Below are 13,919 nucleotides of genomic sequence, written 5' to 3' on the forward strand. Positions count from 1 at the left end.
CCTTTATGACTCTATAGTGGCAATTAGCACTCAAGGTCCGCCGCCGTTGGGAGGCAATTGATGTACAATTAGGAGGGAATTCGACATACCGAAAATTTTAATCCTAATTAAAAACAGTTATATGGGAGGGAACTAGGCATTATCCGGTGGCTCTGCGAAATTTTGTTATTTTGTGGAGCCAACTTGAACAAAATGGCAAAAGACGTAGTTTTAGTATTGATCATGTATCGATAGACTGGTTTCTGGCATCTTACGTCATTATGACAATTATGTCGTCCATTATATTATCAGTTTATTTAAAGTAAATATTCTTTTAAAGTCTTTATTATTTGTGCATTATCATGACCTGTATACACCCGTTAGGAATTTTGATAATCGTGGTGGTTTGTGCAGCTGTAGTAGTTTCACGAATGGAAGCCACAAAACGTGGAGGAGGTGAATAATGATAAAAAGGAATGGCCGTCTGCAAAGTTTACATTAATATTTTTAATACATCTACATAACTACTGTAAATTATAGTCTTCAATATATTCTAACATGTATCCAAAGCAAGCATTGTATGAGTCTACCTTATAGGGAATACAAGAAACCTACTGTTTTAAAAAACTTCCTTGTCAAATTGAGTAAATAGATTAATAAATATGACTGTGTTTAATATTAATTTAATTCATTTGGAGTGGGAACAATAACAAGTGTTTGTATGTCTTTTCGTACTCGGACAATGAAGGTGATGGAATATTTATATTTTTGAAGTGAAACTTCTTTACGCACGGTAGAGTAAGTTCGTTTCATGCGAGTTGCTATGTAACGAAATCATGCAACGCATTTCCTCCGCTGTCTGTCCCTATGTATGCTTAGATCTTTAAAACTGCGCAACGGATTTTGATGCGGTTTTTTTTAATAGATAGAATAATTCAAGAGCAAGGTTTATATGTATATTACATGCATAATATAGTAGAGAAACACTGTTAATTTGAGAGGTTTGTAATGTGATGTCGTAAATAAACACATTTTTTTGCGCTTACATTGCAAACGCTGGCTGAACCCTACGTGATAGATCAAAATAATATGCTACAGTATTGTACACCTTAAAAAGGTCTACAAAAAAGTCCGTGAGGGTATATATCTATCTCTTAGGGATAACCCACAATAACCATTTTTTATCCTTTACTTTTTACGAGAAATAATGGTTTATATACGAAGCGATTTTAAGCAATACAGCATTAATCCTTATCCAATTAAGTACTTTTAAATACATTACGCATTTAATATAGATCAATATGACCCTTTACAGCATGTAATTTAAATGAATATTTCGAAGATATTACAGACTTAAAATACGGCCGGTTTGTATTGTCTAATGACAAAATAACTGTGATTGTTGTATATAAAGACATTCTATAGTATACGTATTTACTATCAGCATTGCATCCGTGCGAAGCGTATTGTACAAATAATACCACTAAACCAATTCCTTAACCCCTACGCCGGTATGTTTGTGTGTTTGAAGAAGTTGCACTTCAGTAGCGTGTTGTGTAATTACACGTTGTATTTTTTTTATAATAATTTTTTTTTTCCATTTTTTTCTATCCTGAAACGATCTACGTATTTCCTTATAACTAGAACATCCCACTCTATTAACTTTTTACAAAAACTAGCCTAATCCAGATCTTCCTCTGTCTCTTATTATTCCTGTTTCTGCATCTAATATGTTTAAAGTATTCCTTCTTCCCTTCTATCTCCTCATTTTCTTATTGACTTCTATATACTTCTATTAACACCATATTTCAAATACTTCTCATTTTTTCTTACATAATTTATTTGTTAATAGATATTTGTATATACAATAGTAATTAAAAGGTAACACATACATTCATTCCTTACTTCCTTAGAGAAGAAATCGGTATTCTCTACGTATAAAAAGCACACACACTATTTTACAAAACTAATTCTAGTTTTAACATTAAGAATACAGATGGCGTTCACCATGCCATTTGTGGTATTTTCTTCATTAAGAATAATACTAAAAACAATTTTCTTTTTTTTTTATCTTCCACTTAACAACTTAACATATCACGATATGAACTGATGCTGTCTTGATTCGGGTTTAAAGCCGTCGTCAGCTGGACTTGCATACAAACAAGTGGCTAGCTTCTTTAGAGGTACTTCTATTTCCAATGCTGGAGTACAACTTGCGCCAGACGACGGCCTTTAGCCCCAAATCAAGACTGCATCATTTCACCTAACAAAATGGAAACTTTACATATCTCAAAAAATTTAACCATTTCTAAAAACTTGCTTCTCTTTAAATAAATAAATAATTTAAAACAAAATAACAAGTTTCTTAGTAAATCGACTCATTTTTCGCAAATATTAATCGTAAAATCAATATACATGGACTAATATTGACCCGCGAGCACCATTAACCAACGGTTTCTACACCAACTAATAAATGAATTTTTTTTTGAAGAACCGTTTGCATTTGCATCAAAATCTAGAAAAGTAAACTCAGAATTTATTTTCAAAAATAGTAAAGCCGCAGCTGCAAAAATATTCGAAAATTGAGTCTCATGCAGTTTACTGACTAAATTTTTGGCATCTATTAAAAGATATTTTTGGTTCAGTTGATATTGAAACCAAACAATTTTTTGTCCAAAGGACTTAATGTTGAGTCCATCCCTGTGCCTTTCACCATTGAAATCTCAATAGCCGACTAGCAATAGGTAATATGAAAATTTTTACGTATTTAATTCAAAACTAGAAGGTACCTATATACATATGTTGGTATAATTATCTTAGCCTTCGAGACTTACTAAAAGAACCTTGCTGTAATGGATACATCTTTGCATAAATTTTTCAACAAAATAAACAATAAAACAACAACGAAACCTTACACCTTTATAAATGACGACCATTGATGATATTCGAATTGTTCAACTTATTATCGTTGACAATCGGTTTGAATTCTTTCTCTCCGTTTATGATCATTCTGTATTTGCTATCACTGACTACTTTGAAGAAGATATGTCTATATTCGCCCTTACTTCTATATTCTAGGATCTTTTCGAATATATTTATAATAACCGGCGGTAATCTGGCGATGTTAGCCGTTGCAGCCACATCTTCGTAGTATTCTTTTCGTAATTCTTTAGTCATCATCCCATGCGTGTGTTTTATTGGAATTCCAAGATTTCGTTTGTTTGCAATTTGTTTTTCGTAATCTTCATACATCGCCGACTTCGACGGGAGAGGAAAATGACCGTTCAACGTGGAAACAAAAAAGCGAGCCTAAAACAATCATCCTGTATTAATTAAGTAGGGTTAAACGTTACAAGGTGCACTTAATTTTAGAATATCTACTAAGTTTCTTGAAGTAAATGAATATTAAATTACATAGACCCGACGTTAGTGTTGCTATTTTGTTTTTATTGAAGTGAAACTTCTTTATCGACAGTAGGAAGAAAATTTACTAGAGTGTAAAACCGAAAAGCGTAACGTCACGCGTCACGCGCCACGTGTGACCTCTGACGAGCATCTCCAAAAGGAGTCGTTTTAACAAGATTCAACCGATAATTCACGAATTGCCATTTCGACAAAATGTATTGTATATGCGTTTGTGTTTATTTTGATTTCTAATTGCATTGCTCTCTGCAGTTTTGTACGAAGCAACCCTTTTTTAAAAGAAAGCTACAAAAACGGAAGAGTGTATTTATAAAAGAAATTTTCATACCTGCAAGTCGAACAGCCCAATTACTGGGATATTATACTGGAGTCCAATGAAGCACATTGTGGGATGTTCTATATTCACAATTTCTTTATACAACGGTCGAACCCATTTGCCGCTCTCCACAACAATTCCACATTCTTTCGTCAAAAACGGAAAATAATAATCGTAGCCTTAAAGAGAAATATAGTTGAAAGAAACCGTAGGATTAATTTTATTTAACTTCAGACGAAAATTATTTAAACATTTTTCCGCAAATCTTGTCTTGTACTGATTTTATCAAAGATAGATAATGTTAATTTTTTACTAACCTGTACTATAAATGATAACATCAATTTCCTCGGCCGTTCCATCTTCAAAGAAAACCTGGTTTCCTTGTATCCTAGAAACGCATGGTTTTTCAATGAGATTTTGCGGCAAATTAGAAAGCTTCTTTTCCATTCTGTAACTCGCAAAAACCTGAAATAAATATCTGTGTAATAAGATAGTTCTCCATTTTGTAATATCTTTTATACAATTTCTAAAGATTAGAATGTAGGATTTAACACAAGATCCTCAAATTATTTTATTTTAAAAGTGCAAGGAAAAACCAATTTTACTACAATATTAGTTACAACATTCATTGGAAGTATTTACTAAAACCTATACAGTATCGGAAAATGCGGATCTTGGCAGATGTCGATGTACGAATTTTCCTGTAGGAAGATGTTTTATATTCGTTTCTCAAGTCGCTATTAAATGGTGTTTGACTTGATATCCTAACTAATATTATAAATGCGAATGTACATTTGTTTGTTACAATTTCACGTCATAACTACTGAACCGATCATCATAAAGTTATGTAGAGACATGGTCAGGGGTATAAAAAAGGACATAGAGTACTTTTTATCCAGCAAAAATAATACTATTCCCGAGGGATAGAAAAATTGCTAGTCGTCTCGATAAAGAAAACATAGTATGTACCTTAGGTCTACCTACTCAAATCCTATTTCCGATTTGCTATTAACTGTATCATGCACATAAACTCGAAAGATTGTTATCAAGTTATTATTTACTGACCTTATCTGTAACGGCTAAAAGCATTTTGGTAATATCTTGTCCAGAAACACCCATTCCAATAACCAAACACTTCTTATCCTGGAATATTTTCGTCTTCCTGAAATCCTTGCTATGCAATTGAGTTCCCGGAAAGGTTTCCTTTCCAGGAATATTTGGAATTACTTTTTCTTCACTGTGTCCATTAGCGATTATTATTGCATCGTAAGTCCCGCATAATACTGAGTGATCCACTAAATTTTCCGCTTTCACAGACCATCTTTCTCCTTCCAGGGGTGAAACTTCTGTAACCCTTGTACGTAACTAAAGAAATAATAGAAAATTTATTACCTCTGAGCTTCTTTAAAATAAATATGAAGTGTACTTTATTAATTAATATTTAATGAATAAATGAAGATAACGTAGTGAATGCCATCTGTAACCTACTAGTAACGGTCAAACTTGGATCGTGATTTCGAACACCTTTATCCCATCAGCACGCCGTAGACAGCTTTGAACAACGACCAACCTATGTTCTATCATTTGCAAGTATCTAACGAATAAGTAGATACTGTAGAACTTTGTTGCCTATTTTAAGTTTCGAAAGTGTTCTACAAGATTCTAACAATAAGTAGCTAACAAATTTATACAAATGGCGTTCATTACACAGTCTGTACTTATTAACTAAACAACGTTTAATGACAGTAGATGGGTCGGGTCTGTGTTCTGTCGAAGCTATCTATAGTCTATACAAAGCGTACCTATTGATGGGACAGCTTCAACAGAATACTAATCAAGATATTTTTGAAGCGAAACTTCTTTACGCATGGTAGGGTAAGTTCGTTTCATGCGAGTTGCTATGTAACGAAATCATGCAACGGATGTCCCCCCTCTACTCCGCCACGTAGTCGAGTTCGTAGTGGGGATCGGTTAAGCCGTGAGCGCGCTTCAATGCAACGTTCGTTACAGGCAACTCCGGCATGTATAGTGTAAAATTTAAATTCCTAGTGTACAAATAATACCATTAAACCAATTCCTTAACCCCTATCCCGGTATGTTTGAAGAAGTTTCACTTCAGCAGCGTGTAGCATTATTACACGTTGTATTTTTTCTTATTTTTACTAAAATGGGACATTTCAAGCAATTTAAGGAGTTTTAGTTAACATATAATCACGCTGACGTTTGTCTTTATGATGTTAAAGTTTCTTCAAGGTGGATTATACCGACCAAATTTTTGAAATATTTAATAGATTTTATTCGAATTAAGTACTTACTTTTACAAGTGGGCGAAGATTAAATTTGTCTGCATAATTGTTAAAATATTCCAGCACTTCTGTTGCGTTTAAATAACATGCCTGCATTTCTTTAGGGTACGGAAAATCGGAATATTCCATAAGTTCTTTTGGTATGGTGGTCCTTAAAAAGCAATGGTAATTGTTGTTAAATTTGTGGGGTATATACCGAAAATAACTATCACTAAAGATAATAAGCCCTTTCCAAAAGCTTTTAAATGAAGAGAATTTTGTAATATCTGTAGGAAAAAATAGACATAGTAATACTTATCTAATATGAGATTCACTTCGTCTTAGGGACTGACAATTTTTAAATCGGGGTTTTCCCGAAAGGCTGTTAAAAGACAATTCAAAACCAGTTTTTATTGTAAAGAAACCATTTTTAAAAATGAAAATGACCCCATGATTGAACCAAACTAATGAGATTTTATAATAAAGTAAGAGAAGGAAGTATTATCATGTCGATTCCTTCCATTTTTATTAAAAATATCTTTTACAAAGTTTTACCATTCCATTACAAGCTTTTTCAATATCTAAAGGTTTTACTAGGCCCTAATACACATTTTATGGTTTTATACTATCTGAAACTTTATCAATTAAATTATAATTCAATTTGTCTTAAATTTGATTAAAGAATCACTAAAATTTTCTCTTCTTTTATCTTTATCTTGTGTCAATAGGTTATCACATATTTAAAGTTATTAATATGTACCTAATCAAGTAATATAAATACCAAAAACATATAATGTAAACTCCAGGCATGTAGATAAACTAATGTCGTATTTAGGATTTTTTATATTCATTACCTAATAAAATTAGATTATGCACATTACATTCGGTATACTATTACTTCTATACACAATAAAAAATATATAAATAAACATCTGCCAGTTAACTGAGGTGGCTAATATCATTTTTTTTTTAAACAAATCGATTTTTAGTTTATTTTGTTTTAATCATGAGAAACTGATGCACACTTCTGAAAATTTGTTTTGAAAACTCTCCTTTTAATTAACAACTGCAGCAACTGTTTTGATGCAAGAATGTATTTATGTAATAGGTATAGGTATCTGTTATAAAATGTATTGTCACTTAATCACTTTTTTATAAAATTAATCTAATTTAAATGATGATTATGTATAATGATGATGCTTCTCGATAATGGATTTGATTATACTTTTTACAACTAGAACGAAACTTCTCAAATCCAATTAGAAACCACCAAACGTGAATCTTACATCTGTCCTTATTTTAGGTAGACAATTAACTAATGTAGTTCAACATACCTAAGTCCTTTGTACAAAGCTGCTTGTAGTGGCAACCCATTTTCATCAAAATCCACGCAATCGCTGTATACCCAGAGACCTCCTATATCACCGTTTTGTTCAAAAACATCCACTGAATACCCCTCTGCAACACAATATTTCGCAGATACTAAACCTCCCGGTCCTGCTCCTATAACAGCGACCTTCATTGTCCTGCAACGAATGGAGAAACTTTTTTATTTCCTTCGGTTTTAGCAATTCATTTTATTACAAGGTAGACTATTGTGTGGTAGATATAAAATTATTTTGATATCTCTAATGGTTAACATAAACAATTTACTATTTAATTATATAAATGTATGAAAAGTATTTTTAAATAGTCTTTTGAATAATATTAAAGGTGGTGAATTAGGTGAAGTTAATGGCATTATTGAAGCAATAATTAGGACTCTGCAACCAACACCAAACAAAATTCAAACATGTAAACATCTTTAGTCAATTATCAATTGTTACCAATGTTTTACGACACTTATCAGTCTATGTAACTTAAATATTAAATTATCTAAAATAAAAGGTAATATGTATGACAGGAACAATATTGTTTCTAATTTAAAATATCGATATAAGAAATTGTGGCTGAACTTAAATACTACTTAACCGTGTTGTAGACGGTTATAGGTCACATAAAACTGAAGATAAACTATAAACTAAAACTTTTTTAAGCAAAAATGTTAATATTACATCATTCTAATTAAAAAACGTATATAGACCTATTGTTAGGTCAAGTTCAACGGGCAGTTGTTTGACTTCTAAATACATTAGATGAAATTGTATCTGTTGTATGTTATTATTTATAACTAAATCATGACCTACACTGTTATGGTTAGTAATTGTTTTTGCTCATACGTCGGCCAGACAAATGTGTAATACATGGAATATTATTAACTGTTTAATAATTTTAATTTTGCTTAAATTTTCTAAATCAGTCTATTCATTTAAACTTTTTTGATTTTTAATATGCATCATTTTTGAAATTAAGCATTTCATGTAAATAATTTCATTTTTCATGATTAATACTATAAATATGAAACACTTAGTAGGGGTTAATATCAAACATTAATATGAAATTTCATTTTTTAATTTTCATTCCCACTATAAACTACTTCACGTTAATGAGGGAAAAATTTGTTGCTGTTGGCGTAAAACCAAAGGTCCCGGGTTCGTTTCCCGGCAAGGGTGTGTCAACAGCAACAATTTTTTTTCCCTTACTAACTTGAGGTAGTTTGTAGTGGGATTGAAAATTAAAAAATGAAATTTCATATTAATGTTTGTCCATGATTGTTGTGGCCTCCCAATGCATATCATTCGCACGTTCGTGAATATGTTTTGTGATGAAAGGATTTGATTTGTTTTTAATATTTCTTTTATGTTAACTAATAATTAATTGATTATGATAGCTCAGGTGTAGGCCAAATCACACGACGTCTAAAAGAGAGACTTAATGAACACAAATGGAATATTCCTAACTGATTCCTAAAAAAAGCAAAATCTATTTATTCAATTAACAGCAAAATCAATAATTTTTCATATCTGACAATTTTATCTAGCCGATATATGAGTTAAAATAATAGCTAACAGTTTCAATCGCTGCACTCGTAAGTAATAGCTTATAATTGACATAATTTCATAAATAAAAAGATAAATTAATATAATGTGTCAGGATATATTTACTAAAGTAGTACTGGCAACTTTCAAAATCTTTAATCGATTTACTTACAATTAGTTGAGAAAGAAATGAATAATAATTATTAATGTTTAAAAATAAAAAATAAAACCCTTTAAAAATTATTTACTTACTTGAAAAATAATTATAAGAAAAGAAAAAACTTGACAGCTTAAAGAACAATAAATTTTTGTCTCATATCATACGGGAGCAGCAAATTGATTACCGGATACCTCAGTGTCATCAAGGAGAAACATAACTGATTGTTCATTCGGCAGTCAAAGTATTATATCATCTACGGGCCGTTTAAAATTACAGCTACTAATGACACGGAACTGAAATTTGCGTGGTAATGCTAATCACATTCAAAAATTGACATTGATAAAGAAGTTATCGTATTTTGAAAGTGTTCTTATCGCCAGGTTGAACATAAACAAATAAATCCAGACGGAGTCACAATGGAAGAGAATTACGTAAAGCGATGTATTTCATCACGTGAAAAATCAGATGAAGCAGTTAGGTGAAGACCGTCTGTTTTCTGGATAAAGTCGGGATATAGTTATCGACAGCGACAACATGCAATTTTTTAGGTACATCTAGTTTACGCTCTCCGAAGCTCTGCACTTATTTATGTTACACCCTGTACATGGTAATATCTATTGCGTGCGAGCCTGTGTCTATCATCATCATCATAAGGTCGTTAGTCTTAAGAGTATCCTGAGGTAATCTTCGGATTTCCCTAAAACTAGAACAATCCATTTGCGAACAGTAATCTCATCTAGGTCTACCTCTACCCCTCTTAACTTCTGTCTCTGCCTCTAATATGTCTCTCACTAGACCTACCTTCATGCCTGAGAAGGTGTCCTACTAATCTATCTCGCCTATTTCTTATTGACTTCCATAGAGTCCTCTGTACTCTTACTCTTTCTGGTACTTCTTCATTTCTTTATCCACGGTATCCTCGACATTTGCCTGTAACACTATATTTCGAACGCTTCTAACCTTTTCTTTTCCGCCTCGCCCACTGTCCATGTTTTGCACCCGTACAGCGCCGTACTCCGAACATACACCTTTAACAACCTTTTTCGAATTTTTAAATTAACCGATCGCGAGCATAGAAGTGACTTCCTTTTATTGAAGGCGACTCAACCCTGCGCTATCCTCTGCTTCTACTTCCGTCCTGACTTATCTGACTTCCTAGATACCTAAAATCGGCCACTTCTTCTAATTTTTCGTCTCCTATCTTTATATTCGCTCTTTCCCTACGTTTTCTTCCCTTATATACTAGTATTTTTGTTTTACTTTTATTTATTTTCATACAGTACTGCTTTATCAATACCGCTTCTATTTTATTTAAAGCTATCTGGAACTCTTCCTTGCTAGATGCTAATACTGCTATGTCATGTGTAAATCTAAGCACACTGCTAATCTTTTGCCCCTATATACCTATCGCTACAGTTGTACTGTCTTTAATGATGTTGATGGCGTCTTCGATGTACAGATTAAAAAGTAACAGTGACAGTGTGCATCCCTGTCTGACTCCCTTCCTAATATTTACTTCTTACGTTGCAGCCCCATCTCCATAACTGTGTGTTACGTATATTCTAGGGATGCATAAAATACCCGGCAAAACCATCACAGTTCATGTCTACGTTCTGACGAGCTGTTTATTAAATACCACCCTTACCAACGTCCCAAACTACTCATCAAGTCCTGTAAAAAAGTCGTTTAAACGAAAGATGAGCCGCGTACCCGGTGTGGATTCGGTATCCGGTCGATCCAGTACCTTTTTTGTAGGATCTGGCCTGGTACTGGATAATGATGCCGGGTCACGAGATCGCATAGTACCACGAACCATTTACCAATACTAAAGCATATTTGTTGCACCCTCTGTATCGACTTTTAAATTAACTTTCTCTCGATGAAATTGACCTATGTTTTAACTCATGAACCACCACTGATAAAAGGTGTAAAATTTTCACCAACCATTTCACGATTGCGTTCAACTTTTCGAAATTATTGTTAATTTAATACTCCTTTATAGTCAAAAGGATCGGTACTATCTGTATCTGTCGTTAAGTATTCTCTAAATATTTTTTATATAAAAAATACATATTTCTCTTCAAAGAAATACCAGTTCTTATCTAACATTCGTTTCCACGGAATGTAGATGTTTATTACGTTTTTGCAATGCTGTGCCACTTCTTTCGTTCAAGATAAAACGAAAAAAAAAAAATAATCAAAATCAATATTGATGATTATGTTTATGTTTATGTTGATTAAAAAGTTTGTTTATGTTAATTACGTGAGATTCGATGATAAATGTTTATGTTGACTGACACTTTTGACTGCTCTAAGTGCAATGCTTTATTCAAAATTTAAAATTGTCTCGTTTCTCTGCTACTATTTTTCCTCCAAGGGGGTGGTAACGGTACCTGCTTGGGTTATATATATGCGTTTCAAGGCTATTTCTTAGTATTTGAATTTTAATAAGGGGCGAGTACTGAAATGGTTAATTATAGTATTCACAATCCAAGCCTATCAAAGTCTAGGGTAATAAACCGCTGTATTCCAAAACGGCCAAATAACAACGAATTTAAGAATTCGAAAGTAGAGACGAAATAGCAGTAAATAAAAGGGAAAAGCTGCTCCCCTCTGAATGGTAGCAAATTTTTGCCATTTTACTATTTTTGGCACATGAAGAGGGCGAGAATTTCACGGTCCACCCTAAGCGCCAGTATTACTAATTACGCCATTTAAATTTTATTCATTATTTTTTGTCATAGTTCCTCTAGTCCAGAACCTCGACGGGATAGCTATACGGGCTCACAAATTAGGAAATTTTGAATGTCAATGATTTGGTCAGAACCTCAATTGATCATTGCTATTTATGCTTAACAAAGATCGCTGGGTATTCTAGTAACAGCAAGCATAAAATTGAATATCCTAATATCCCTTCGGTGTTTTTTTTTTTGTTTTCGTGGAAAAGGGAAAATCTTCAAAAGACACCCAGCCGTCCATACGACTGGGTAGTGTCGGATTCCCGAGGAGGAAGTCCTCGGACCATTGTTGCCAACCTACTACAGGAAAAAATCCCACGCACAGGTCCAGAAAATCCCATATTTTCTCTAAAAATCCCTCCAACTTATTACTATTATTATTTTTTAATTCGTTAATTTAATCGTTTATTCGAAGAAAAAATATACAATATTTTTGTAAACATGGACAACTTTTCGTGTCGATAGGAAAATACCGATAATTTTATTGTATGTAGTTATCTCGTTTCCCAAAAATGCAGACAAAACCAGGCCTTGGGGGTTTAGATGTTTAGATGTTCGCATTTTGGAACAATACACCAATTCAAACATTTATTTTTATTAGTTTTAACATCTGTTTCTGATCTGTTGACTGGTCACTTTCAAGACGTTTGCTGAAGACCATACAATGATACGAAAACAATATACATTTCAAAAAAGTTCAAGACAATTTATCGTACGGACTTGAACAGGTACCTGCAGGCTGCACCCCAGTAGGCTTGAACGAACGTCGCCGTCGTATATCAACCGTTTCATCGTACAGCATTATACGATTATAGCTGACAAAATTTTACGTTTACAATTAGAAAAATGAGCGCCTTTATAATATAAATTCAGGTCAACAAAATCAAACAAAATCAACCAGAAAATGGCAAATTACAAAAAATCCCGCAAAAATAAGGAAAAATCCCTTTATCCCTCGAGAACGCCAAAAATCCCTCGAATCGGGATAAATCCCTCGAATTGGCAACACTGCCTCGGACCTACCGACTAAAACCCCTCTACCTCAGGCCGTTCTAGGACCAACTAGGGTCCTCTTCAGCCGCTCCGGTGGTGAGATCTGTAAATCGTTATGCTTGTAGCCACCTGTTCCTAAAAAGCCTCCTGAAAAATGCCAAATAGACTCAGAACTGGTAAACGTTTTTAACAGAAACATGATTATGGTTGTGGTAGCAATAAACAACCCCATTTTATGTATGAGGAAGAACTGTTATTCGTGACTTGGATCTTGCCGAAACGAAGGCAGATCTTCTTAGATTTCACTTACAACAATGGAATCTGTCGCAAAAATGCAGTGGCGATTGATTTAGATATTCCTGATCGAGGTGGTAAGCTTGCTATTCATTAATTGAAAATGCTTTTGTGAATTTGAGATGAGTGAGAAGGACTCTGGACCGGTTGCGCAAAAAAAAAAGAAAAAATTGTGTGCGAGATTGACCCGCACGATTCACACGAGTGAACAATAAAGATAAGACAGGATATTACAGTTACTTTCAAATTGACCTTTATATCCATCGGTTAGCGTAAATTATTTGCTATCTCATTTTATTTAGACTAGCTTTACGTACGTAGTAAACGACTAGTTTACTAGAGTGCAATCACGAATTGAAGCAACTGTGTATGATGATCTAACGCTTTTTCTACTAATAACGTATTAGTGCTACTCATAATGCATTACTATTAAATTATGTTATGTTCTTTTTCAATCTAAATAGATAAGTACAGTCAAACTTATGCAACTAAAACTTCTAGTGTCGAAATCATTTCTAACTGAAATATTCTTTTATTCCATCGACTTTAGGCCAAAGGAAAAGAGACGTAAGAAGCTCAGTCACCTTTCCCTCGAAATTTCACAAATTTCTAATAAATTTGGACTTTTTTATGAAAGACTAACCGAAAAAAAAAAACAACAAAATTAGTTTCACTTGTCCAATGTTAAGTAATACGTATAATTTGTGATTCTATTTGGCAATTCCGCTATTTTAAAAATCCGGAATAAGTACTCATCCCGACAAAACGTACGGACTAGCGACAAAGCGTACAACTTGTTTTTGCGCGACAAAA

At 33.2% G+C, this 13,919-nt stretch overlaps 1 protein-coding gene across 1 annotated transcript; it reads right to left on the bottom strand.

The window, feature by feature from the left end:
* Positions 1-1,593: 1,593 nt before the first annotated feature.
* LOC108744468 (dimethylaniline monooxygenase [N-oxide-forming] 3-like) lies at positions 1,594-9,360 on the bottom strand. The gene is made up of 7 exons (XM_018480252.2): positions 9,174-9,360; positions 7,338-7,529; positions 6,034-6,175; positions 4,784-5,083; positions 4,036-4,183; positions 3,731-3,897; positions 1,594-3,288 (listed from the first exon to the last, which is right to left on the bottom strand). The coding sequence occupies exons 2-7, from the start codon at positions 7,523-7,525 to the stop codon at positions 2,899-2,901; spliced, it is 1,335 nt and encodes a 444-aa protein (XP_018335754.1). The 5' UTR covers positions 7,526-7,529; positions 9,174-9,360; the 3' UTR covers positions 1,594-2,898.
* Between the last annotated feature and the right edge of the window lie 4,559 nt (positions 9,361-13,919).

Source organism: Agrilus planipennis, unplaced genomic scaffold (genome assembly GCF_000699045.2).
Source record: "Agrilus planipennis isolate EAB-ADULT unplaced genomic scaffold, Apla_2.0 scaffold29, whole genome shotgun sequence".
NCBI classification, from domain to species: Eukaryota; Metazoa; Arthropoda; class Insecta; order Coleoptera; family Buprestidae; genus Agrilus; species Agrilus planipennis.